Genomic DNA, 27,509 nt, shown 5'->3' on the forward strand with positions numbered 1-27,509 from the left:
AGGAGGGCAGGGCAGCCTTGTCTTCTCCCTCTGCAAGAGAGTTCTCTGATCTGGCTTTGGCAAGCTGCCCTTTGCGCTCCCACTCACCGAGTCTGGTTTTCAGCCCCTAGATCTCTGTAACCCTGCCCGGACTCTCCTGCTGTCAGAGGAGCTGCTGCTATATGAGGGGAGGAATAAGACTTCCCAGGTAAGACCATGCTCCAGCCGGGCGCTGCGTGGCCGCAGACCGGCTGGGTCTCCTTCCCTCTTCTTCTCTCTTCCTGTGGGGAACTAGACAGCCTCGGGGTGGAGACCTGAAACTCTTCCAAAGCCTTACCAGGAGGTTACCCAGCTCTTGTTTACAATCTAGTTATGGTGGCCCGCTGTCTCTGTCTCTGTCTCTCTGTCTGTCTCTGTCTGTCTCTGTCTCACTCTCTCTGTCTCTAAAAGCTGATCATTGGTATGGTGAAAGTATACCTCGAGTCTCTAAAAGGACATCTCATTGTTTATCCCAGGAGGAGAAAAGATAACAGTTTATCCCAGCTCAGATAAGCACCCCTGAAGATTAAAGTCTAGCCAAAGAGAAGCCTTAGAGTCTTTCTATATGAAGCCAACCCCGAACCCCTTCTGAGAGCTCAGTCTAAGGCCACCCTCCATACCCCTCCCCCAGTCCTGGCAGCAGGGGTCAGGGGGCAGGTCATTCTTCCTGGGAGCCAGCTTATCTCTAGCTGGGAGAACCTCCCTTACCCACACAGTGGAAAGATCAGGAAGCTGGGACCTAGAATGTCTGTATCTAGCCCCAGCTCTATCACTGGCCTCTGGTGACTTCTGCCTTCCTCATCAGTCTTACTGTCAGAGCAGTGGGGTTGTGCCGGTCTGAGGCAGAGGGCGGGGCCTGTAGCTAGCCCCTTGTAGCTTCATCCTCCTGAACACGCTGCACGATGGAGCTAACACCGCAAGTTGGCTTTGCTTGTGTTTTGTTGCAAGCAAGGAGATCAGGACACCTATGTTCCACACGAGTACTGTCTCTTTTAGGAGGGCTCCCCAGGGAGACTGTGTGCTTGTTCCTCCCCTGACTGGTGACTTTTTAGTGCCATGGGACCTTCCGCAGTCTTGTTGTACATGACTCAAGGGCATGAGATGCTGGGCTGGGGCAGTCAATCATTAAGGACTGGCCTGGGACAATAGCTCTGTGTTTGCTGTCTTAGGCCAGAGAAGGTTAGTGGGTGTGGCCTCTTGAAAGTATGGACAGCAGAATGGAAGCTTTACTCAGAAAGACTGAGGAAAAGTGAGCAAATCTCTGGAAGGGGGGGGGGTGCTCCCCAGGGAAGAAAAATCCTCTGGCTTTCCTTCCTTTAGGTTTTATGAAGCAATGGCAGAAACTAGACAGAAGCCAGCGTCGTCTCTGTTGAGGCTGTCATGGGACAAGCCCACACGCTCTAGGCCTGTCCTCCTGGACTGACTGGGGCGATGGGTCACTCACTGCACAGATGCTGCCCACACAGTTACGGGTGGTTGAAGCCTCGCTCCTCTCCTCTCTGACTTCAGCTTTGACCTTGACTCTCTGCTAGTTCCCAGGCACTTGACTTGGCCAGCTGTCTCCAGCCTCACAGGCATCTCAAGGAATGTTTGCTGTGCTAAGTAAGCTGGTCCTCTCACTTATAGGGTCAGCTTGTGGCTTTACCATGGGAGGGGGCGTTAACTATTCCAGTCACCAAGTCATAGTTCTTTCGGGGTTTCCTCCTTGTCTGTGGCGTGGCCTAGAGTGCCTCCTGGGTGAAGCTTCTTGTTAGAAGCCACCTTGCTTACAGCTTAGCCTGTCACAGTCAGCCGCACTGGCATCAAGGATATATGAAAGAATGAAGGCATCCTATACACACTCAAAGGGGCGGGCCCCTGGAGCCAGTGGCCTGCTCTCACTGGTCCAGAGCCCTGCCCCTCTTTTTATCTGATCAACTTGGTTATGTCATACCCAACTAAAAGTAACTTTTAACTTTCCTTGCACTGCCCTTTGTTCTCACCACAGCCTGTGTGAGCACCTCACACACAGCCTTTACCACGGCCCTTTCCTCTTCCCGCCTCCACAGAGCTCAGTTCCTGCACCCCTGAGATTGCTGACGCCACTCAGAACCTCTCTTTGGAGAGCTTCCTTAAGGACCTCAGCCCATCTACCTCCCACTTACTTCAGTGGGAGAGAAATTTCACTGGGAGATGGGATGTAGGTTGTAAGAGTGAGACGTCCCTTGGTGCTGGGTTTGGTGCATGATGGTGTGCGTGCAGGGCCAGAGCTGGAGAGGTGCGGCTGCACACTTAATGCACGCAGAAGCAGCCAGTCGGGGGCAACAGCACCTGGACTATACTCTCATGTCTAATTCACTCTCTCCTCTCTCGTTCACCACTAAATCTACAAACCTTAGGTATTTACTGCATATCTTCACTGCTCATGCATGCTACATACATGGTCCCATGCTTCATGTGTGATCCCAATTAGGCCTGCATCATCCTCATGCCAGGAGAAAAGCACAACAAGGAGACTGAGACTCTTGATCAGGACCCAAGAATCTCAAGGCTGGTAGGGAATGGAGCCAGGATTAGTTCTTGGTTCTCTGGCTGGGGAATGCTTTCCATGATCCCTGGCGCTTTTGGTATGTTTGTAAAACCAAGGGAACACAAGCCAAACTGTAGCTGTCGTAACAGTTCACTCCCTGCTGCCTCCCCGACTCTCCCAGCCCCCTACCCCCTTATCCACCCCCTACAACAAACACACACAAATTCTTGCCTCCTGGATCTTTGGAATCTGAGAACTTAAAGAAATTCTCCCTTTAAGACTGAAGGTAGTCTTTTCTTTTCTTTCTTTCTTTCTTTCTTTCTTTCTTTCTTTCTTTCTTTCTTTCTTTCTTTCTTTCTTTCTTTCTTTTAGGACAAGAAAAGTAACTACATCCCTTCTTCTCAAAGTAGGATAGCAGCAGCCTCTTAGGAGAGCTTTGGTATGTCTCCTGTTCCTCAAACTGAAAATGGAGAACAGCTATCACCGGGCATTAGGTAGCTTCTGAGAACACGGTGGGGTGGGAGGGTAGGGTTCCTAGAATCTAGTTACTCTGTGTCATTCTCCAGGGAATAACTTGTCCCAAAGGGGTTTTGGAATGGGTGTATGGTAGCCTCTCCACGCAGCAGAGTTGTAAACTGGAAGGTGCTAAGTAGTTGGAAGCTCTGCATGTCTCGAATGTTCTCTTTCTTGCTTCTTTATCACGGCTCTTCTCTGAGCACGGTGATATTAGAAAGCGGCTCCAGTCCCCGTAACACAGACTGCTCTGCTCGTGGCCACCCAGAAGTCACAAACTTGCTGGGTGCACACCCGGATCATATCATCAATTTGTGGTGGCCTTCTTGTTTGTCTGTTTTTGTTTTTGAGAGAAGCTTTATCTATAGAGCCCTGGCTGTCCTAGAACTTGATTTGTAGAGCAGTTCTGCTCGCTGGGGATTCAGTCAGAGCTTTTACTAGGTTCCAGGAATACTATGAAGTCCAAGATGCCACACCCTCAGTTTACACAGACTCACTAGGCTTACTATTAACTGACGCACCACGGTGCTTCTGTTGTCTGTAGGTAGGCTCAGCCCCATAGCCCGGTGCCCAGGAGAAGGCTTTGGTCAGGGCCACTTGGGAGAAGTCACCCTCCGAGTTGAGTTGTAAAGATTCTGTGACTAATCTTGGGATTGTGGGAAATACATGTGTCCTAGGAGCAAGTGTGGGGAAGACTGGCCCAAGCCCCAGGGCTGGTGGTGGAAGGCAGCAGGTAACCGGACTGTGGAGATGGGGGTCAGTGTCCCATGGATAGGAGGCTCCTGCTTGTAGGATTTTGGGGAGCAGAGTCCATGTGCTTTGCTCTGGCATGACTGCCCCCAACCTGTGCCAGCCCTGGCCTTTGCCTGACCGACCTTTGGGGTTAATTTTTTCTCATGCCTTAATCACTTCCTGTCTAGACCATATTCTCAGCTCTGCGAGCAGGCAGGGCAACGGGGGCAGTGGCCTAAAGCTTTTCTCACCTTGTGGTTCCTCCCACAAGTCTTCCATACAGCCCCAGGCTTTTTTTTTTTCCATTTTTCATTTTAATTTTCTAGTCTCACAGATTGTCTCTTGTGACCTTTCTTCTGTCAGCTTCCCTATGGTCTGGAGGTAACAGCCGGACCTTCCCTGACTGGGGGACATGTTTTTGTGGGAACATGAGGGTTTGCCTACAAGAGCAGCACCTTGACCTTGCAGACCCTCCTCAGACCCTCCGTAACTATGAGCTGACTGACTGAGCACGCCACTGTTTTCCTTCCCACACTTACTGAGTTTATTGTCTCCTCTGCTATAGGCACAATATCTCCCCTCTGTTATTAGGAGTAGACTGACCCGAATCCATAGCCTGTGTGGCCGTGGGAAAGTCACTTCACCTGTCTGAGCTGGAAAGGGCAGTGATACTGTTTAAGTGAGGACGGAGCAGAGCAGGAGCAGGTGCTCAGCCGCAGGTGCTCAGCCGCTGGGATGCTTCTCTTGCTCTGTATTGGGCTGGGCTGGGCAGAGTTCACTATTAAGACGCCTGGGGGAGGGGGCTAGAGCACTGCTATTCCAGACGTCCTGAGTTCAATTCACAGCAACCACATGGTGGCTCACAACTATCTGTAATAGGATCCAGTGCCCTCTTCTGGTCTGTTTGAAGACAGTGATGGTGTACTCACATACATAAAATAAATCTTAAATAAAAATATCCCTCTGGCAAAGAATTCTAGCCTTTTCTTTTCTTTTCCTTTCTTTTCTTTCTTTCTTCCTTCCTTCCTTCCTTCCTTCCTTCCTTCCTTCCTTCCTTCCTTCCTTCCTTCCTTCCTTCCTTTCTTTCTTTCTTTCTTTCTTTCTTTCTTTCTTTCTTTCTTTCTTTCTTTCTTTTTTTATGAGTGCACTGTAGCTGTCTTCAGACACACCAGAGGAGAGCATCGAATCCCATTACAGTTGGTTGTGAGCCACCAAGTGGTTGCTAGGAATTGAACTCAGGACCTCTGGAAGAGCAGCCAGTGTTCTTAAATGCAGAGCCTAGCAACCAAAGTCTAGAGCGTTTGCATTTGGGACCTGTTGGAAGGGGACATGGCCCTGTCATAGCCTGCTTAAGTACGTCCCTGAATTGTCTCTGTGGTCCTAATTTCTTCCAGGTTCCATTTTTGTGTAAAGTTCAAGATGGCAGTTGGGCCTTTGAATATCCTACATGAACACACACACACGTACATATATGTGTATGTGTGTGTATGCATATATATTTTTGAGACAAGCTTTCAGCACATTGACCAGATTAACTTAGAGCTCACGTATACCCTGGAATAGCCTGTAACTCATAACCCTCTTGCTTGGCTGGCTGCCAGACTGCTGGGATTGTAACTGTGTATAGCCATGCTCTGTCTTATTTTTTTTTTAATTACAGAAGTGCCACTGAGAACATCCTTATATGTTCATATTTACACATTCTTGTATTCTCTAGGAGAGCCTCAGAGGTGGGACCGTGGGATCATCTTGAGCAGCTGGCTAGCTAAATGTCAGCGTGCTGACTCTTTAAACATGGCTAACAAATCACATACTGTGCCCTTTAGGATGTGCCAAACCCTTCTGGTGGGGTCTTTTTGCTTCAGAAGAGAGGGAGTGTCAGATATGGCCCCTTGAAGAAGAGTCCCACAATTAATAATAATAGTAATTATTATCATCTGAAATAGGACTTTATGGCTTTAAGGAAAGAACAGTACATACCACAGTGGGCACAGAGAACCAAGGGGGTTCAACGTAAAAACATGCTGAGCATATCTGTCAGTTTACCTATAATGTCTAAAAATAGCCCTTCCTTTGTTTTTGGAGCATAAAGAAGAGTAGCAGTTATGTGCAAACCTGTGTCAGAATGTAAGTAACCACCATTTTTCTTGAACCAAATTTCTCATAGGTACACTACAAAAATATCTGCAAGAAATTTGGTCATATTACCTCATAAATCTTCCCTTCACATTACCAATAGCTCGTAGAAGAAGCTTGAGGGAGCCAGGTACGGCCATACAGTCTAGGGACACCCCAGGGCCTAAAGCAAGGTTCCTCCAAGGAGAGTGAGCCTGGAGGACTACAGCCAGAGAGCAGCTGACAGAGCTGCCCACATTGAGGACAAGAGCCATTGTTTCTGTTTCGTCTGGTTGATTTGTATTTGTTTCTGCTTGGAGCAGGGGAAGCGTAGAACACTCAGGATAAACTGGCTGTTCCTCCCACTGCCGAGCAGGCCTCTGTCATTAGCATGGGCCCCGCACAGATCTGCTTAGGTTCTGCCTGGCACGAGAGGTCTAGGGTGTGTTTCCTGGACCTCTAGTGGACCCGGCATCTCTGCATCCTTCGGTACAGCAGAGCAGACAGTTTTGTTTGCTCTCCCCCTGAACAGGTGACACTGTTCGTGTACTCGGACCTGCTGCTGTTCACTAAGGAGGAGGAGCCAGGCCGCTGCGACGTCCTGAGAAATCCCCTCTACCTCCAGAGCGTGAAGCTACAGGAGGGTAAGGAGGACCCGGGCACCCTAACATGCTGTTGGGTCTGCCTGGGGCTGTCAGATGTTCCACTCAGTGCTAGCTGGCCACCTTCCTTCTGCTGCACCTGATCTCTGCAGGAGGTTTCTACCCTAGGGAGCTTCCAAGGAGTTGGGTAAGAAGGTAGGGAGAGCCTTGAACTCCTGGACCTTGTGTTTAGGCCCCTCTGTTCTGGTGTGGCCTTGGGAAGTTACTTCACTTTTCTGAGACCGTTTCCTCATATATAATGATAGTGCTTCAGAAGGTTGTGGGGTTAAGTTAGGTCATTTACATAAAGTGCCTGGCTCCAAACAGGCTCCCAGTAGAGGCGTCTTGACAATTATCTGTGGACAATTCCTCTTTTTAGCCAGCTGTGTGGGTCTGGTCAGAGCCTTGGGAAGCTGGAGCATGCCTGATTGGGGCCGGTGAGCAGAGCATCAGCAGCAAGCAGGGGATTTCTAACCCCAAACTTTCCACGGAGGCCTGGCCCGTGGGGGGGCAGCCAGGGAACGGAAAGCCAGCTGGGAGTATCTGTCCAGCCGCAGGCTGTGGCGCCTGAGGTCTCAGCCGCAAGGGGCTCGGTTTCCTCTCCCGGATTATGCAAACAACAACAGACCTGTGTGAGCTCAGGGCAGCAGGGGCGCTGGGAGGAAAATATGAGAATTCTATTTTGGCGGGGGTTCTGCTTCAGGAGAACTTCCTGACTGCTTGCAAAGCTATCCTGTGTGTTTGGTGCCCTGGCCGCTCTGCCTTCTTGGGAACCAGCCTTCCCATAGGAAGCCCTTCACAGTGTTCCCTCTCTAGCTCTGTCAAGGACTGCTCAAGGACTAGGGTGACAGGACTAGGTGCTTTTCCTGACAGGAAAGCAAGGGTGACAACCAAGGAGAGAGCAAGAGCAGGCCTCTCAGCTTCTTGGTCCCTGGCTCTGGTGTTCCAGGTGGGTTCCTCTGTGCCCTCCAGTGACTCTGCACTTGGCTTCTGGCTGCTGTCCCACCTTGTCCTGTGGTCACACAGATGCTTAGTATAGTCAACCTGGCTTCCCTGCCACACCCCCTAGCTCAGGTCACCTGGGACCTGGTTAAGATGAACTTACACCTAGTAGTGTGGTGCTCAGTACTATGTACTAGGTGCACCAGGACCAGAGCCCTGACTGGACCACAAGCTAAGACCCTCACTGGCTCAGCTTCCTGCTAAATGGAAGGAGGGAAAAGAATTGGGGAGAGGGCTGTTCCAGGTGGCTGACTTTTGGGTGGCTCTGGGGTTGGAGGGTAGAGAGAACAGTGGCCTCAGGACAGGGGACCCAGACTTGACTTCACTGCTGCGACAATATGCTTGTTTGCACCGTGAGACCTTCTCTTTCCCCCCCTCATAGTTTCTCTGTGAAGTAAGGATTCAGTTAGCCCTTTGAGTTCCCTCTTCTCTGATACCCACAGAGGGAACCCACAGGGCTGCTGGGAGAAGTGTCCATGGCCATCATTCATATTAACCTGCTTCCAGATTGGGATATAGAGGGCTAGGTTGCCCCTTCTAGAGCTTCCCAGAGGCTGGATTTGAAGCTTGAGGAGTCTGGACACTCTCCCCTCTACCAGGTAGTGACGCTCAGATTGGGTGGTCCGAGCCGACGGGTGCAGAGGAGCTCCCAAGAGACTGAGCTGCGTGCAGATGTGGCTTCCTGGGGCTGAGACCATGTCTGCCTGTAGAGAATGAGACAGCCACATAAGAGCTAAGGGTGGGTGGCCAGGGGCAGCACTGCGCAGGCAAGGTGATGATGGATAGGAGAGCCTGCGAGGTTGGTTGGCATGGAGGATGTGTACCTGTACTAGAGTTCCTTGGTAGAGCACAGCCTTAAGTGGGTTTGACCATGGCCGCTGAGAATCCTGGAGCTGCTGAGATGGAAGGAAACCGCTAGTTGACAGGAGCGCTCCAGGCACACGATTCAGGGCTTAGACTTCTTTCCAGGCACCATGGAGCCTTTGTACTCTGCCCCACCCCCACCCCGACCCCGCCACCCCTGCCTTCCACGTTCTACTGAACTCCAGTGCCCCTTCTGCATTAGCCAGCAGCAGCTGTGGGAGCCAATGTCTTGAGGCTGGGGCTATTTCTTGGGCGCTCCCACATACCCACTACGCAGCAAGTGAGGCTATTCAGAGATGCATTTGGGAGTTAGCTGGAGTGTCTGGTGGCAGAAGGGTCTCTAATGAACCTTACATGAGGCTCCTAGGTTTCTTCTCGATTTCAAGTCAATATGTATGCAGAGATCGATTTAGGGGGCCATAAAGGTATCAAACAAAGAGGACATCCAGCCTTCTGGACAGGCTGGGGCTGGTAAATTATGCTTCCTGGCAGGGTAGAATCTACCTTCTCCCAGGGAAAGGACTCCCTTGTGACTTGTTTGCTAGGGTCAACCTCTGCTAGTCACCCATATTCCCAGGACTCTGTAGAGAGCATGGCATGTATCAGGTGACCAGTGGATGCTTGTTTTCGTAGACAATGAATAGCTAAAAGGAAACCAGAGTGTCCCCTTAGCTTGGGAGCTGGGGTGTCTCCTCCCCCAGAGCTCCCGACTGGAGCACTCCTATGGTACCTCCTCCCGCCAGCTTCTCCCAGTGTTCATCAGGACTGAATGGCGATGTGATGGGAACAGGCAGAGAGCTGGTGCTAACAATTGGGACATCTCCGGTCAGAGGGGACCCATTGTGGTCTCTTCCTGTCACGGCGTCTGCTGCTTCTGCTACTCTTTGTGTTTCTGCCTCCCGGGCGGCCAGCATCACGCCCACAGTGTGTCTTTCTGGCCTTGCCTGTTCTTAGGCATGACCTGGAAATGTCTGTCTGACTCATGGGCTCTCCAGGCACATTGGGGGAGCCAGGATCCAAGCTTGGAAACTCAGCTGCTTTGGTCCCAGCTGCTGAAATGCTTGCCTGACATTTTCTGAGCTGTCCCCCACGTCTGCCTCAGTGCTGGCCACTAGAGTGAGAACTGTGGAAGAGGCCTATCCACTCTGGAGCTCCGAGCCGGGTGGGATCACAGAAAGCTTGTGGCAGGGTAGAAGCATGTATGATATAGGATTAGGAATCCTGGCTTTGGGAGTAGCTTTCTGCCTGAGTTCAAATCTCATCCCTACCTCTTAGTGTTCATGCGCTCTGTTGTCCCTCCCCTGCCCTGCCTTTGTATGTGGAGAACAGAGACAAGAGCTCTCTTGGCCTGCCCTCACTAGTAGAGAAAGTTTGCTGAATCTCAAAGCAGCAGTAAGATGTTTTCTGGGTAAATGATAGACTGGCAGGCACGGGCCAGGAAGCCTTCTCTGGGCTCCACCTAGCCCATGGTTAGGAAGCTTCCTGCATGGTCTGTGCATTGCATGGTCTGTGCATTACATGGTGCAATGTAAAGGCCCCTTCTGGATGAAATCCAAAATGGCAGAGGCAGTTAGCATGGTTCAAGGCAAACCCACCCATGTACTGCCTCAGTGTCCCTCTCTTCCAGCAGGGCAGCGTTTCTCTCTGCGGTCTTCTCCAGAGCTCCAGGCAGTCCTCCCTAGTTCCCTCAGCTCCAGGCAGTCCTCCCTGGCTCCCTCAGCTCCAGGCAGTCCTCCCTGGCTCCCTCGGCTCCAGGCAGTCCTCCCTGGCTCCCTCGGCTCCAGGCAGTCCTCCCTGGCTCCCTCGGCTCCAGGCAGTCCTCCCTGGCTCCCTCGGCTCCAGGCAGTCCTCCCTAGTTCCCTCGGCTCCAGGCAGTCCTCCCTGGCTCCCTCGGCTCCAGGCAGTCCTCCCTGGCTCCCTCAGCTCCAGGCAGTCCTCCCTGGCTCCCTCAGCTCCAGGCAGTCCTCCCTGGCTCCCTCAGCTCCAGGCAGTCCTCCCTAGTTCCCTCAGCTCCAGGCAGTCCTCCCTGGCTCCCTCAGCTCCAGGCAGTCCTCCCTGGCTCCCTCAGCTCCAGGCAGTCCTCCCTAGTTCCCTCAGTTCTCCCAGTTTGTCATTCCTTTATGAGGCTCCGAATCATGCTGAGCAAGGCTCCCCTTCCATCCTGCTGTCACACTACTGCCAACACAAGGCTGTGATGGGGAACAGATGCCAGGGAGAGTTTGCAGCAATCCAGCAAGGTTGGAGGGGGCAGGACTGGTGTCAAAGCCCCGAGAGCTTGTCATTTGTCAATGGCTTCCTGACACCAGGACTGTCTGACAGTATGTTTCCCCAACCTCGGCTCCCATCTCCCCAAGTCTCTCAGATCTCGGTCCTGCTCTGTACTTTTGGGGGATGGGGTTGAGCCTCCCCTCCCCTTATTGCCTGCTCCCCAAACCCGGGTTTTTCTATTGCTTTCTTAGGTGGGTTGCAGGGTTGCCCTCCCTTAGACTAGGTTCTGCCTGGAAACATTTCAGTATGTTTTCTTTTCCTTTTCTTTAAAAATAATTTATTTTTATGCACATTGGTATGTCTGTGTGAGGGTGTTGGATCCTCTGGAACTGGAGTTACAGGCAGTTGCAATCTGCCATGTGGGTGATGGGAACTGAACCCGGGTCCTCTGGAAGCGCAGCCAGTGCTCTGAGCTGTTGAGCCATCTCTCCAACCCCTCTATATGTTTTCTTAAGCAAAATAAACTCCTCCTCTTGTCTCCATCTCAGCAATACAAGGAATCCACAGAGATGTTGGGGCCCATTTTCTTAAACACTACAGACTTCTGGGGCGGGGCTTTCTGCCTCTTCAGCCCATTGCCAGGTGGGGAGAAGACTTAGTTCAAGTCCAGAGTAGACTCCCATTTATCATGGAATGCGTTGTTCTGGCTCTGCTTGGTGGCTCCTGTCCTTTGGGAAGTGTCCTCTCTCTTGCTTGAGGAGACCTGGTGTCTTAGTCAGGGTTTCTATTCCTGCACATCATGACCAAGAAGCAAGTTGGGGAGGAAAGGGTTTATTCAGCTTATATTCCACATTGCTGTTCATCACCAAAGGAAGTCAGGACTGGAACTCAAGCAAGTCAGGAAGCAGGAGCTGATGCAGAGGCCATGGAGGGATGTTTCTTACTGGCTTGCTTCCCCTGACTTGCTCAGCTTGCTCTCTTATAGACCCCAAGAATACCAGCCCAGGGATGGCCCCACCCACAAGAGGCCCTTCCCCACTTGATTACTAATAGAGAAAATGCCCCACAGCTGGATCTCATGAAGGCAGTTATCTCTGTGATAACTCCAGCCTGTGTCAAGTTGACACACAAACCCAGCCAATCCACCTGGCTTCCTCTGGTTAGGTCTGTATTCCCTAGGTGTTTGGAGCTAGTCTGTAGTTTTACCTTGTAGCTAAAACCTTCTCTTTGTGACAGACCCCGCTTGATTTGCTAGTTCCTTTGCCTTAAGTTTGCATTGAAGGGGTCCTACTGGAGCTTGGCATTTAAGAGGCATGCTGTGTAGAGGTGGAGTGTGGGCTGCAGAGCTAGCTGGGCTACAGTTCCCCTTTACTGCCTGACCGAGTGATTTCATCATTGGGTCCTGTGTTCCCACATGAGCCACAAGCCATGGATGCTGGGAGCCCTGCCTCCCTGCTTGTTGCCAAGAGTGAATACAGAAGCAAGCACTCTCCCACGGGACTACCCTCAGCCTTTGAACTGACTGGTGGAAGTACTTGGGCTCGCAGTTGGCTCAAATCACTGTGGTACTCCAGAGTCCCTGACACTTTAAGTGCTTGCTGTTACATGTGTTAGATAGTTTCTTTCCTCAAAAGTGACACCCTGCTTGGTAAGGCCAACATCTGGAAGTGCGGGGAATTTCTAACCTTCCCAGGCCTGTGCCCAGATGAGTGCTTCATGGACTGGCCAAGACCTGAGGAGAGGCTGAAGTGAGCAGGGCGGGTGTCCTGGGGTGCTTGTGCTTTTCAGTGCCCATTGGCTTGGCGAATCTCTATCTCCGTGCCTTTGGTCATGTTGGGCCCATCTCCCAGAGTTGTCTTCCTTCCTTTCTGGAGTTCTCTTTCAGTGGGACTCTTCCCAAGAAGGGAAGGGAACAGTTCACTTTCCCTCCCTATTTTTTCCAGTTGTAACTGGTTGAGTTTACAATTCTGGTTCAGGGGTGAAACACTTAAGAGAATGTCACCATGCTGAAAAGCTGTCTCCCAGGATGCAGACAGGGGATTGAAGCCCTGCACTCCTTGACCTGCACTTCCCTTAGAGGGGAACAAGGGCCTCTCAAGAATCAAATAGCTTCCTGTTGAATTTCAAAATGGCAAAGGCAGTAGATTGTTTAAGAGAATCCAGAAGTGTGCTGCCTCTGTGCCTCCTGAAGCAAGGATTCTGGGGGTAGAGGAGGCCTTCTGGGATGTAGACAGCTCCCTGCATGTGGCTATTAGCCAGTAGAGGGTCTCCTTTCCGGGGATATGGTTCCAGCATTCCCTGGGTCAAGCTGACCTGCAGGCAAAAGCCTTTCAACTGTTCATCACCTGGATGGGTGAGTTAGTGAGCTGAGCTCTGCAGAGTGTTCTGCTCCCACACCTGCCCTCTCCTCCCTCTTGTTCCGGGAGGCACCACACACTGCCTCCTTGGGAGTGAGAGAGTTGGCTGTGCCCAGCGAGGCTGTGACTCTGTTGCTAATGTGAATCTTTTCTGTTCTTATCAAAGGTTCTTCAGAAGACTTGAAATTCTGTGTGCTGTACCTGGCAGAGGTGAGTCCCTTTCTCTGAATTGGAGGAGAGTAAAGTGTGACTCAAAGACAACTAGGCTTGAGATTGGCCTCCATATAATCTTGCAGTGACCCAAGACAAAGTCAGGGCAGTTTCTTGCTCTGTAGAACACAGCTGACCCTGCTCTTATGTCTGTGTGAAAGAACAGCTAAACAGATGGTTTTCGGGGTGGCCCTGACATACCCTGCTTGATACCTCTGGTGCACCCGCACCTTTAAGCGTCTTGAGGGCGTGGCCTGACAGCTGCACACTACCCTGATTATTTATTTAGTAGCCCTCCTTCTGGAGATTGTCCAGCTCCCACGCCTGCCTCTTTCATCCTCTCTTTCCAGGAAGTACCACCCACCACCCCTCCTACTAAGGCTTGTCAGTGTTTCAAAGGCCCAAGATAATTGTTCCTTCTTCTAGGCAGGACAATGCAGGCTAAAGCAAGCACCATGCATCTGTGTTTGGCTCAGAGTGATGCCATCAAGAGTGACTGATACTCTTGGTGATCTCTGACCAGGCTTAGACAGCTGTGCCTTTCAGGGCTAAAACCAAGCAAACGGCTTTTTGGTTTGGTAGGTAAACCAGGGCTTTAACCAGAGAGGTCCTTGGTGATGAAGGATTTGAGAGCCACAGAGTCATCCAAATTCTTTCCAGATTCCAGTGTAATTTTCCATCCCCAGCCTTGTTCTGATGACATGTGGCATCTCTCCAAGCAAGGCCCATCCTGACCCTTTGCTGTCTTGTGTCTTGCCAACCGTCCTGGGAGCCTGGATTGGGGAATGACCTCCCAAGGTCATTCCTCTGGCTAGCCGAGAGGAATATACCTTTCTGAGAAGGATTTTGTGCCCTTTGGGATTGAAAAGCATTCCTCCAATTCCTGGCTAAGAGGTTTACACCTTTGAACAGAAAGCAGGGACAAGAAAGTTTGCTGAGAGCTTCACTTTAGGGGGGTATGCTGAGAGCTTCCCAAGAGGCAATAGAAGGTCTTATAGTAGAACTGGGGACTCAGGTGCTTGAAAGTAGACCTGTGTGCAGGGGCAGTGGAGGTGTCCTCCCCTGTGTCACTTACAACCCAGCCTGGGCACAGGGGTGGCTGGTAAACTTCCTTCAGCACTAAAGGGTGCTTGGTTCCACAGAGCCAAGTGACTAAAGTATAGAAGGAAATTGTGAGGACAGGGCTGGGTCCCCCTGGCCCCTCTAGCTTCCCATATCAACTTTTAAAATGGGGCCCCAGGCTCTCTAACAGCGAGAGAACTTCCTGCCAGACTGGTGTTTTGTTTTCCTGGAGAAAAGCCCTTTTGCCCTTTGCACCTTAGAGCTTCTTTCTAGTCCTCTAAAGATTGGCAAAGGGCTATTGATCCAAGGCCTTGAATTTCCGGCAAGCACCAAGTGATCGGACCCCAAGAGAGCAGGAGAGTGCAGCTGGGAGCCTCTCATCTTAATGGGCTGCTACTAATGAAGGGCTAGTCTGCGGTGCAGGGAAGACCACATTGCTTGCTTGTTCACAGGCCTTAGCATTCTCCACACCTTGACACAAGTGGTGTTAAGCCCCATGGAGATCCCAACCAAATCTTAGAATTTCTACTGACTAGTTTATTCTTCATTGCCTGGTATGCAAGTGGCACCCCAAAAGAAACCTGGGGAGGATTTGAGGTTTGGAGAGGGTTCCCTCCCCCGCCCCCCACTCTGCATTCAGAACGCCACAACTGCCCTGGGGGTGGGGCAGCAGGTTGGTCCTGGGTAGGATCACCCTAAGCAGTTGTTTTTTGTTTGTTTGTTTGTTTGTTTTTTGAGAGAGGATTTCTCTGTGTAGCCCTGACTGTCTTAGAACTGCTCTGTAGACCAGGCTGGTTTCTGTCTGGAGTGCTGGGATTAAAGGTGTGAACCAGCACAATTCCTGGCCTGCTGGAAACAGTCTTAATTCCAAGGACAGGTGTCCTTCAGTCCTTGCAAATCTGAGACAGATGCAGCCCACAGGTGGCTTCAGAGCATGGGGTACATTGTTTGGGAGTCTCTCTCTCTCTCTCTCTCTCTCTCTCTCTCATGTGGGGCTGACTCCATTCACTATAAGAAGCTGGTTTTGGTAATGAAGAGGATGGATGTAGATTTGCATCTTGGCTCTGCACTTCCTTGAAAGATCAGGGGCTGAGAGATCAGGGGCTGCTAACACACTCCTGACACAGGCAGTGAGGTCTTACTTGAAGGGTTGGAATGCGCTTCAATAAGACAATGCATATAAAACACTTAGCCCTGAGCCCAGCTCTGAGCATGCTCAGTGAGTGGCAGCTAACTGGACATTAGATTAAAGCAGGAAGAAGGGCTTTTCACGTTCATTTACCCTCCATTAGAGGTTTCTCAATGATTCACTCATCTTTTAAAAGGATAGCCAGGCAAACTGTCTCACTTCCCAAGTACCATAGCTACATGGCTATACAGACCTGACAAGATCACAGGTTCTGGCCTCAGTCAGGGTCTCCTTAAGATCTGACCTCTCAGGGTCTTAGTGATCTCATAGGAAAAATGGTGGCAGCGAGGTCTTTCTGCCTCTCTGCCTCCCTGCCTCCTCGGTTCATCAGGAGAGAACGAGATGGAACATGCTTGTCACAGCAAATGAACAGGCTTCCATTGTTGCTGAGGCTGTTTAGGTTTTTATGAAGATAAAATTAATCCAGGAGCAAGGAGTTTTAAAGAGGCCAAGAGGAGCTTTGAGTCTGGTTGGATTTGAGGTCACAGAAAAGGACCGGCTCCCTCACCTAGTGCTGCGGGCTCAGGTTTATGCAACTGAGAAGGCTGCACATGGTTGAGCACCCCACGGTCAGAAGCCAATGACTTGGAGGGGACAGCATCAAGGTCCTTTTAGGATGGCTTACACCCTTGACCCTGGAGTCTGCTATTGATGCCATTGAGCACATCAGAATTGGAACTGACTAATTGGGTCATTTGGAGAGCACACGGAATTGTGACAGATGGTTCACATGTGGGGCCAGCTGGGCAGGCAATGAGGACTCACAGTTTGCACAGATTTGGGCAGGTAGGGATTTAGCCTCTCTTCAGGGAGCTGGCTCTCTCTTTTGGCTAAGCCAGTCTTGGAAACTCAGGCTCTTTCCAAAAATGTTTGTCCATCTAAGGCAGAGCCCCACCCTGTGTTAGGTCCTGGGTGCTGAGGGAGTCTTCTAGGTTCTCAAGCATTGTGACAAGTCTTAGTTTCAAGCTGTCAGATGCAGCCTTGCCCTTTGCTGCTGTAACTGACAGGAAGGTCACCACCCCTGATCCTGGAATACCACTCTCCAAAGGAGATTCCATGGGAGGCTCTGGGCTCAGTCGCTGCCTGCCAATGAATTCTATGTATGTAATCATTACAAATGGCCTGGTGGCTGCCTCGGGTGAGAGCCTCAGGCCCTTCCGGGGAACTGGTTTTTGAGGGTATCAGAAAAATAGAATGCCCATGGCTGTTCCCTTATAAGGCTGTTGGAAGGAATGCCAAGGCATGGCTGGTAAAGAGCTTGGGTCTCTGGAGGTCCGTTCAGGATCAGGGGTGGGGAGGCTGCTGGCTCCAAGAGGCTCTCTTGTGCCTTTGTAGGGAGAGTATTGCCATGTTATAGCAGGAAAGAGTTATACACAAAAGCTGCTAGTGACCATCGCAGCTAGAAAGCCTTTTGACCTATAAACAGTTCCTCCTGGTGGTGAGATGCTCCTGTGGCCTCCAGGCTGTGAGACAGAGCAGTCCTGCCAGCAAAGGGGTGTAGACGCCTCACCAGGAGATGACATCTCCCAGGGCTCGGAGATGAAATCGCAGCAGGTAGCTCCTCCCCGCTCAGTGTTTCTTTCTCTCTGGTTCACTGGCTGCAGACTTAGAGAAGTCCTTGGCCACTCTGAACCTCGGTTTTCCCCTTTCATAAAGGGGAATAACAATCCACACCCCAACTAGGCATGGAAGTACATGTCTATAGTCCAGGGGTAGTAGGAGGATCGCGTGTTCCTGGGCAGCCTGGACTGCACAGTGAGTTCCAGGCCAGCCTGAGCTAAAGGATCAAGAGATCCTGTGTCAAAAGGAAAAAAAAAAATCAAGAGCTGGGGGAGCTGGAGAGATGACTCAGTGGTTAAAATACTGGGTGCTCTTCCAGAGGTTGTGAGTTCAATTCCCAGCAACCACACGGTGGCTCACAACCATCTGTAATGGGATCCTATGCTCTCTTCTGGTGTATCAGTGATAACATACTTATATACATAAAATAAATAAGTAAATCTTAAAAAAAAAATCTAGAGCTGGGAATAGAGTGCTTGCCTATCATGCACATGAACTTGAGTTTGATCCCCATCACCACCATAATACGAGTGAAGAACCCATGCCCTCTTCGCTTCTTTGTGAAGTTGCCTAGATCAACACGAGCTCGCAGATGACAGAATAGATTAAAAGTTGATCGGTTCCGTGGAGGATACTCAGAAGTCCACACGTGAGGCAAGAGCAGGGCTGGGAGGCTCAGGCTGGGCTGTGTTTATAAAGCAATGACATTTCCAAGCTGGGAAGGACCTCCTCGGCCTACCCCACCCCCAAGAGAACAGAGGGCCCACTGCTCGCTGGGGTGACCCCTGGGGAATCCCCAGCCTCTGTTTGCCCAGCGGCAGGTAGGAGAGGAGGGACCCGCCTTTTAAGTGGAAGTGTGGGCTTGCCACAGCTCATCCTCTCAGCCCCCTCTCCCCCCCTCACGCTTTTAGGAAGAAAGCTTCTTGGTATTTTGCAGCGTGAGAGGAGGGCAAGCACTCTGGGGACATAGCATGGGAGGTGACCCACCCTGAAGGGCGGTGTCTCTGAGGGTTGGAGGCTGAGAAATATCAGTACTACTGTGTGTTGAGGCCTGTGGCAGTCCTACTGTGTGTTAAAGCCTGTAATAGTACTATGGTGTGTTGAAGCCTATAACAGTCCTACTGTGTGCTGAGGCCTGTGGCAGTACTACTGTGTGTTGAGGCCTATAACAGTATTACTACTGTGTGTTGAGGCTTGTGGCAGTCCATACTGTGTGTTGAGGCCTGTAGCAGTCCATACTGTGTGTTGAGGCCTATGGTAGTCCTACTATGTGTTGAGGCCTGTGGCAGTCCATACTGTGTGTTGAGGCCTATGGTAGTCCTACTGTGTGTTGAGGCCTGTGGCAGTCCATACTGTGTGTTGAGGCCTGTGGTAGTCCTACTGTGTGTTGAGGCCTATATCAGTACTACTGCTGTGTACTGAGGCCTGTGGCAGTCCATACTATGTGCTGAGGCCTGTGGCAGTCCTACTGTGTGCTGAGGTCTATAACAGTACTACTACTGTGTATTGAGGCCTATGGCAGCCCTTATTGCTTTATAGCTCCAGGGTGGACACAGTGCCCCTATTTTATAGAAAGCTTCTGGCTTTGTAGGGGTTGCCAGGAAGTCCTGGCATTCAAACCCGGTCTGCAAAATGGAGAGACAGGCCCAATACACAGTCTTTTTCCCCAGCTCATGGTCTTAGTTCCTTAGCCTTAGCTGAGTATTATCACCAGCAGGATGAAGAAGAACTTGTCATCTTCTGATTCCAATACCTGGTGGGGATTGGGGATGGGGACAGCAGATCTCTGAAGACCTGTGCTCTTGGACCTGCCCCATCCTGTCCCGCGAATGTCCTGACTGCTTCAGGGCTGACTGTCTGGTGCAGTATCAAAGCAGCCTTGGGCCTGTTGTCATCACGGAAGTTTTCTCAGGTAGCCAGAGCTCCCTAAGCCTCACCACCGTGCTGGGCCCAGATGAAAAGGGCCTTCTACGTGTTTGTCATGTGCAAGACTAATATTGCACAGCAGCTAATGAGAGACTCAGCTCAGGTGCTGGGTAGTTTTAGGGCTGTGGGGAGGCCTGTGACTGCCCACACTACACTTGGCAAGGGACTCCAGGTCTGTCCCTATGTCCATCCAACTCAGCTAACCTTGGCCTGTAATCTGAAGAGGGTGCTGTGAGAGAGATGGGGGTTCCATGGTCCGGAGGGAGAGTCCTGTATCCACTGGGAGCACCAACCTAAGGGCTTAGGCCTTTGGCTTCCTCATGTGATCCCCAGCAGCTGCCTAGTGCTGCCTGCTCCAAGGGTGACCTCACCCTCTGTCCTATAGCTCTCCACAGGCTCCCACTGTGTAGAGAGCCACTGCTTCCCTTCCCTACCCAAACAGTGGCCTCATGGCTCCCAGACGGCCTTACTTCCCTGCTCCCCTGACTGCCTCAGCGTCACCAGGGACCGGTGTGCATTTGTTGTTCGCAGCCAATGCTCCCTTCCCTACCGCAGCCTCGCCCTCTGGAGCCTAGGGGATGATGGGCTTGGGCCCTGGAGCCCCTTGAGTCAGGGAGCAGCCCTGACCACCCATTCCTTTCTCTCTTCTCCCTGACGTCAGAAGGCAGAGTGCTTATTCACTTTGGAGGCTCACTCGCAGGAGCAGAAGAAGAGAGTGTGCTGGTGCCTGTCGGAGAACATCGCCAAACAGCAACAGCTGGCCACGACGCCTGCCGAGAGGAAGGTAAGGACTCCCGCCAGGCCAGCGCGGTTGCAGCCCTGGCTTTCACCTCTCCCAGCCTGCTAGTCTAGCCTTGGATCTGAGCTGGGAGCCATCCTGACCTTAGCTCCTGGACCTGGGCAGCGGGGCTTGGCCAAAGGTCTGTGGTTTGAATGTCTCTTCTCAGGGTTTTCTATGGGTCTGTGGAATGGGATTGGCATTGCTTGCAGGGGAACCCGCAGCCAACTTGAGCATGGTTCATCAAGTTTCAGCTCCCCTCTTGGTTTGCCAATGGCAAGGTTTAACTGCCCCCTCTGCTGTTGCATGGGCTGTATCCAGAGGCAACACGCCACTGTTAACACCAGTCCAAATCAGACATAATCAAGGGGATGTTTGCGGTAGAACACAGCAGTTTGATGGCTTGCCAGAACCAGGTGGAACTGACTTTGGATTGCAGAGGCCTGGGGCTGGCCATCTGGAATATCAGGGAGATTGACGATGGCAAGTGAAGGCTGAACTGGGACCAGTACACCTCTGTCCCAGGAGGAGTAGATGAGATGGGAGCTGGACAACAGCCGTCCCCTTTGATACTCAGATGCCCATCACAAGGCACAGTGGTTTGCCTGTCGTGAATAATTCAGGTGTCTTTCCTGGCTGTAAATGTTGGCCCTTTGGGATTTAGGGTAGAGGCTACAAAAGCTGCGGGGTGGCAGCACTGCCAGCTCTCGGGGAAGAGGAAATGAGAGAGGCCTGCAGCGTGCCAACCTGCGGGCCTTGTAGCTGTTTGCTATGTTTGGGCTACTGAGCGGTGTGCCCGCCTGCCTTGCGGGCAGAGGGTGTGGGGGCAGTAAGCACATGGAAGTGGTCCTGACAGCCTCTTTCATAAGTGGTCAGCCACTCTCCAGCAAACTGGGAAGGGAGTGAGGGTTGAAGAACTGCACCAGCCTACACTTTGAAAGGTGTCTTGTTTTAAGGGGAAAGACTGAGTCACGCGCTGCTGCTAATGGCCAGTGTAACTGTGGGCGTGTCCCGTTATTGCCTCTACGCTTTGATGGCTCCATCAGTAGCTCCTCCCTTAAGGGTTGCTGTGAGCATTAGATGGGCGAACATACAATGAATGGTACAGCACCAAGTATGCGACAGGTGCTCATTCAACAAACACTAAGTGGGATACACTGTTCTCCCAACCTTATCTCAGGTAGCACTGTAGCTGGTCCCCATCGTCACAAAGCTCCATCACCATGACTATAGATAGGCTGCCTTACCCCTATGGATCTGAGCTGGCTGCAGTCAGAATATAGACCACTTCCCCTTCAGTGGGATAGCCCCCAGGACACCCACAGCCAGCAGAGGCTTTGTTCCTCTCCTCTGGGGAAAGAGTGCTTTGTGCTTTGACTCCAGAATTTTCTGGCTCTGGAGAGTGTTGGCCACTCAACGCCTGCCTTGGAGACTCTCTGGCGCAGGCTCACCTAAAGGCACGCTGTATTTCAGAGAGGCTCTGGGCCCTGCACAGCAATGGGCTTAGTTGACTCACCCCAATACATGGGCATCCAGGGCAAGCAACAGTCTGGACACCTTGTCACACCAGCTCTGCTCTGAGTGTGCTATTAGAGGAGCGGCTGTAGGGGGTGCACAGGCAGGTGAAGGAGGATCTGGTTGCTAAGGTAACTTTGGAGGGGTGTTCTGTGGCTCACACCTGGAATCTGTTGAAACTTATACATCTCCACTCTCCTGGGGAAGTGCTTACTAAGACACTTAGACTTTTGTGAGGCAGCCCCCTCCAGGTGTGTGTGTGTGTGTATGTATGTGTGTGTGTTATTTCTCAACCCTACCCAGCCACACCTCCACCATACCCACTTAAGGAATTTTAACAATGAATTTCATGAGTCACTTACAGAATGCTTCTTGAAAGAAGTTCTGGTAAATCTGATCCTGTTCAGCCCTCTATCAGTCCAGACATGCTTTGAAAACTTTAATGACTGGCCTCACTTCTCATCCACCTGTACTCAGCCTCAGGGTGGTCATGAAAGACACTGCCCTTCAGGGGAAGAGCAGGAAAGCCAAGCAGGCCTGGGACGCTGACTCTTACTTCAAGACATGAAGGATCTTCTGGGCCAGTGCTGGGGGCCGTGCCTTTCCTCCTCTGATCTCTCTGTGAACACTCTGCCTCCTGTGGAACTGAGGGCACAGTGCTTAGTTAGGCAACTGCCCCATCCCGAGACCTCTCCAGGGATAGAGAGGTGCACAGCGCAACAGTCAGACACCCTCTCCCGCTCCTCTCCATCATGATGCTAACCCTTTACCATGTGTCCTCAGAAGGGCCGGTGATGCTTCCTGGAGGACATGGGATGGAGAAGGTGCCCGTAGAGCGCAGCAGTCAGGTGTGTGGCACTACCTGCAGCACAACCTATGGCATCCACTCCCAGCTGTCACCTGCTTGGTTCCTTCTGTTCTGGTCCCTAAGAGCCCAGAGACTGGGGCTAGCCACCCTTCTTAGAAAAATACACTCTGGAGAATTTGCCCAACTTTCTGTGACATATGTGGGAAGGGAGGAGCAGGTCTGTGGCTCCTGGGAACATAGAGATTTTAACAGTGGTGTGTGGTGTGTGTGTGTGTGTGATTTATCTGTGGGTAACATTTGTGTGCAGGTCAGACATCTATGTTAGGTATCTTCTTTAATTTCTTTTCATCTTAGTTTTAGAGATAGGGTTTCTCACTGAAACTGGAGATCTGATTACGCTAGGCTGGCTAGCCAGTGGGTTCCAAGGATCTGCTTGTTTTGGCCTGCCTAGCACTGGGATTACAGGAATGTGACACCATACTTGGCTTTTTACATGGTTGCTAGGTTCCCAAACTCAGATCCCCATGCTTGCACAGCAAGCACATTGCCTACCAAGCCATCTTCTCTAGCCTCCACCTTTACCCTTTTGAGACAGGGTTGCATGTAGCCTAGGCTGGCCTCAAACTCCATATAGCTGAGGAGGGCCTTGAACTTTGGATCACTTCTGCCCCGGCCTTCCAAGTGCTGGAATTACAAATGCCAACCACGATACTCAGTTTATACAGTTCTGGGAACTGAACCCAGGGCTCTGTGTGTGCCAAGGAAGTACTCAATTAATCAAGTACATCCCCAGCCCTCAGTCGGTTCACTTCTGTGGGAACACATGATCTGCCTCCTGTTCCATCTCAGCTTCTTCCTCATGCTCAGTATCCAGGCTCCTTCTTCAGAACTCTGCCTTTCTCTTGCTTCATTATATGTCCCCAGGAGCATCCTCCTTTGTTCTGCCTTTGGTAACGTGGACCAGGCTCCCTGCGCTGTATACCCTGTTTCACTGTGACACTTCTCATTAGATTTTCTCAGAGCTGGTCCCTGCTGTGGCCAGTGATGCTCAAGGCTGCCAGGGACTGGCCGATCTATACAGTTTGATTATTTGATCAAGTACACATGATGGATGTGCCCTCTGTGTCTGATGCTGCTTTAGATTCTTTGGGGTTACAGAGATGAATGACACCCCGTCCCCGTCCTTACAGACTTCTCATTGGATGATGAGGGCACTAAAGTGGTGAGCCAAGCAATGGAGGCCCTACCTGCGCCAGTTGTTCATGGGGGTCCTGACTGTCCATTCAGGGTCAGCAGTGAACCTCCCACTGACTGACCACTTATGCAGGTACTTCTGGGCCGTGCTCCAGAACCTTCTGAACGGACTTAGCCTTGTTTCAGCCCTCAGGGGCCTGAGGACCAACTCCGTTCTCAGGTGGATCCTGGGCTCCATGGACTTTGTGGAGGAATTCATCACAGTCTCTCCTTTGTTATTGAAGGCTGGTGATGGAAACAGGGATGGTGACAGGTAGTTCAAAATGACTGCACAGATGTGATATTGGGACAACCTGGGGCTATGCAGGGTGCTGCAGCACGCAGGAGGTCCCCAGTGAACTACCTGCTCTGAATCTCATCACTGTCTTTTAGCGCGACTGCGTAGGACAATTTATTGACATCCCTGTTTACTGAGGTTGCCACTGCTACCCAAGCGCATCTAACAACTATTTCCGGATATCCCAGTAACCACCTACCAGATTTCAGGGCCCTGGAAGGGAAACTGAGGCTTCTTTGGTTTTCTGCTGGTGGTACAGCTTCCAGATGTGACACTGCCTTTGGGACAGCTAGAGATGGGTCTCAGAGATGCCAGGGACTATTTGAGTGTCTTAGAAAGAAGCACAGTCAGGTTGTGGACTCAGGCAGTCCTGATCAGAGTGGACAGCGAGCTAATTCCAGTTCTGTCTGGTTCCACAGAAACTTCACCCTTACGGCTCTCTCCAGCAGGAGATGGGGCCAGTCACCTCCATCAGTGCCACCCAGGATAGAAGCTTTACCTCATCAGGACAGACTCTGATTGGCTGAGCAAGCCCAAGGGCCGGACTATGCTTCTGGCAACGCTGGGGTTTCCCCTATCACACAGTAACCTCATCTCAACTGGACCCAAAACAGAAGACCAAGATGGTGGGCCTAGGGTCATCTGGAGGGAGTGGTCCCAAGGGTGTGTGTGGACCTGGCAACAGGAGGGACAGTGGTATGAGGGACCCTGTGGGTTTGTGCAGACTGGTACCAGGAAGTCCTGGATGGAGAAGACTCCAAAGCAAGCTCCCTCCAGGAGGCTAAATGGCACCTGGGTGCCTTCTTGGGCACAGCAGGAAAGAGGGAGAGGGCGCTCGAATGGAAGATGATGCCTGTGACCCATTTCTGCTGGAAGACATCTCCCCTTCCCACTCCTGTTTCATTCAAATGGACGTATTTACATCCTTGGTCAGCGGGAACCCAGGGGACATCTCCTTTGCGCGAGTATATGTGCTAGAGGATACTGTGCTCCCATCAAGATCCCAGCCCTCCCTGTCCCAACAGGGAGAGAACACCAAATAAATTGACCCTGGTACATGGCCGCACACTGCAAGCGTCTGTACAGAAACATCACAGATGTCTTCAGGCAGGGCATTATGTCTAGTTGCTATGTGTGAGGTGTGAAGGGGAATGATACAGCTCGATCTGAGGCCTACGAGCTGGAAAGGAGCTAGCTAGCCAAGGACTTTGGAGAGAGCATCCCAGGCAGTGGAAAAAGCACAGGAAGAGATGAGAAGGAGGGAGCACGGTGTGCTGAGGAGCAGAGGGAGGCTGGTGCAGCTGCAGCTTTGTGAGGAGGAGGAGGAGGAGGATGGAGCCAGGCCACGCTATTCCGGACATAGACGGTGATCGCTTTGTGGATTCCTACCTTACAGTACGGAGCCATAGAAGGAAGGCTTAAGGAAGGGTGTCACAGACTCCTCTGGGTGCATATCTACAAGAGCAGATTGCAATTAGGGGGGCCCAAGGGGCTATGGGACTGGTTAGGGCTCCCCTTCAGGCCTCCAGGGTAAGGGATGATGGCGACTTGATCTAGAGGGCACAGGGTTGGTAGGTATTGGAAAGGTAGGCTCTGGGCTAAGGAGTGATGACCGCTTACCCTTGCCTGCCCTCATGCTCCACTGGGTCTTGCTATCGTTGGTGTGAGGTTTGAGGTCTCCCTCCTCAGGACTCCTCTCCTCAGGCCAGAGCTTGAGCCAGTGTTGAGCTTTTGGGAATGTCTGTGAGCACCAGAACAATAAAGTTTAATTTTCTCATGATGGGAAAGCTGGGTGGGGCCTTACGCTCTGAGAACTCCTGTTTTTTTTTTTTTTGTTTTGTTTTTTTGTTTTTTTTTTGTTTTGTTTCCTGTTGTTTTTGTTTTGTTTTTGCTTTCTGTATGGCTTCTAAGGGTCAGGGCCAGGTGTGGCTGAGCAGCCTTTACAGAGACCAAGTGAAAGGAATCTTGCCCAGGTCCAGTGAGGAGAGCCGGGGCTCTGGCTAGGTAGCTCATCCTTTTCTAACTGTAGAGACCCAGCAGGTCAGAATCTCAAGGCTGTGGATCAGAGGGACAAGAGCCCTGTGCTAGGGAGTATTTGTAGGTTTAGGTACTGAGCACTCAGAGAGAGAAAGCTGCAGTGATGGCTAAGGCCAGAGGAAGCCCAGTCCTGGGTCATAAGGAAGATTTTTGGGCTCTTTTGAGTTTGCTAAACTGCCAGAGCCACCTGAACCCCTAAATGGTGGCCCGGGAGAGAGTATGTCCCTTATTTTCCCTTTGTCCCTTCCTTCCAACATTGGAAAAGTGAGCCATGCTGAGTTATCAGTCTAGCAGGGAGTGGGGTGGATCTGCAGGAATCAGGCTAACGCCCAGCCCAGCCAGGGAGGATTGGCTTGGATCAAGGGATGGGTAGCACCACACCAGCAGCCAACCAGCAGCCCATACGGTGAATCCGAACAGCCGGGCCTGTGCAGACAGCCAGCTCCACATTGATTTCATTAGATTCTCTCACCTAATGATCGTGAAGCACAGGAGAACCAACCACCTGCGTGGGAAGTCAGCCGTCTTGCCTCACCTGGGTCTGGGGACCGACCTCTGTCCGACAGATGGGTACAGAAGACAAGAAGGGCTCAGGAAAATGGAGGCTCTGAACATAACCCATCCTTGCGGATAGGCCGCTCTCCCTCATAAGCTCCTGAGTAGAACAGATTCTCCCAGCAGGCTCTCAGGCCTGCCGGCTGATGGGCAAAGATGACAGGTACTCCACTCCTGGCAGGTCCTGGGCTAGCTTGCTCAGTGACTGTGGTGAGCGGCGGCACCACGGCCATCTTGCTTCATGAATCAATGCGACAATTAATTTGGTGTTACGGCCCCGAGAAGATGAAATGTGACCCTGTGGCCTCCACTCCTCAGTCCATCCCAGCTGTTTGAGAGGATGAACAGCTCGAGAGGCGGCCTCTGAGAGCCATAATCACGGGAAACACGGCCGGGCTCCTCCCTGCCGCATAAATCATTCTAAGAAGCACACAATGACTTCTTTCCTGATGGGCTAATTGTCTTGGGTGGTGTCTCTGGCCCAGGAGCTGGGAGGTTGGGAGCACAACCACTTTATTGTTGAAAGGCCATCTGTGAGATTTGAATACAAAGTGCCTCTTTTAGTCTCCTATGTGTTCTCGGATCAGTTTCTGTGTCTCCAGCTCTGAGCCCTTTGATGCTCATCTGTCATATAAGCTGTCATGCCTGAGTTCTTTGGCCCTTTGGGAGCTGGAAGTACACAGACCTTCTGAGAATGGTGATACTTATTATTATTATTATTATTATTCTCATCATCATCATCAATAATTTCCCCTCTGACTCGTGTTATCGAAACCCTTACTAGTCACGATCAACTCCAAGGCACCTAGAAGGTTCTCCAGAGTCCGCGCATGGGCACTCTGCCATGTGGACGCATACCTCGAGTGGGAACCCCACAGTGAGCACGCAGTGGGGCCCCCGAGCTTTGTCTCCCCTAAGCAGACCCATTTTATGAACAAAACAACAAAGGTTTCTGAGCAGTTAGGTGACTTAACTTGCGTCCTACAGCTGGTGAGAGGCCCGGTCCATTGCCCTGTGTGGATGCAAAGGGCTTTTGAGGGACAGAAGTAAGAAAGGTCATCTGCGAGCTTCCAGGAGAGGCGGGAGGCAGTTATGAGAGTGTCAGACCTCTTGGTCCATTCCACCGAGGAAGAGTAGTTTGGGGACAGATTAAGTGAGACACATTATTTATCACTTGGTAGAGCATTAGTTTCCCTAAGTGGTGGCCCAGGTTGAAACACACACACACACACACACACACACACACACACACACACACACACACACACACAAAGTCAAACCAAACCTATTTCCACAGGATTTTAGAAAAGTCTTTAGTGAAAGGCAGAGTTGCGCTCCTGAGACAAGCTCTCTGGAGGCCCTGGAGATTCCATACTTTC

The 27,509-nt window shown here is 51.4% G+C and overlaps 1 protein-coding gene across 7 annotated transcripts in view; it reads left to right on the plus strand.

Annotated features, from left to right (window-relative positions):
* The window catches only part of Rgs3 (regulator of G protein signaling 3), a 136,580-nt gene that overhangs the window by 66,966 nt on the left and 42,105 nt on the right, over positions 1 to 27,509 (plus strand). For 4 of the 7 annotated variants that reach the window (XM_052176593.1, XM_052176594.1, XM_052176595.1 and 1 more), the window contains 4 exons: positions 104 to 187; positions 6,420 to 6,531; positions 13,126 to 13,169; positions 19,568 to 19,690. In XM_052176593.1, coding sequence (XP_052032553.1) covers positions 104 to 187; positions 6,420 to 6,531; positions 13,126 to 13,169; positions 19,568 to 19,690 — 363 coding nt within the window. Of the gene's footprint in view, positions 1 to 103; positions 188 to 6,419; positions 6,532 to 13,125; positions 13,170 to 19,567; positions 19,691 to 23,957; positions 26,694 to 27,509 lie in introns of those variants that run through there. The other 3 variants (XM_052176596.1, XM_052176597.1, XM_052176602.1) reach the window with 2 other exon arrangements.

Source organism: Apodemus sylvaticus, chromosome 3 (genome assembly GCF_947179515.1).
Source record: "Apodemus sylvaticus chromosome 3, mApoSyl1.1, whole genome shotgun sequence".
NCBI classification, from domain to species: domain Eukaryota; kingdom Metazoa; phylum Chordata; class Mammalia; order Rodentia; family Muridae; genus Apodemus; species Apodemus sylvaticus.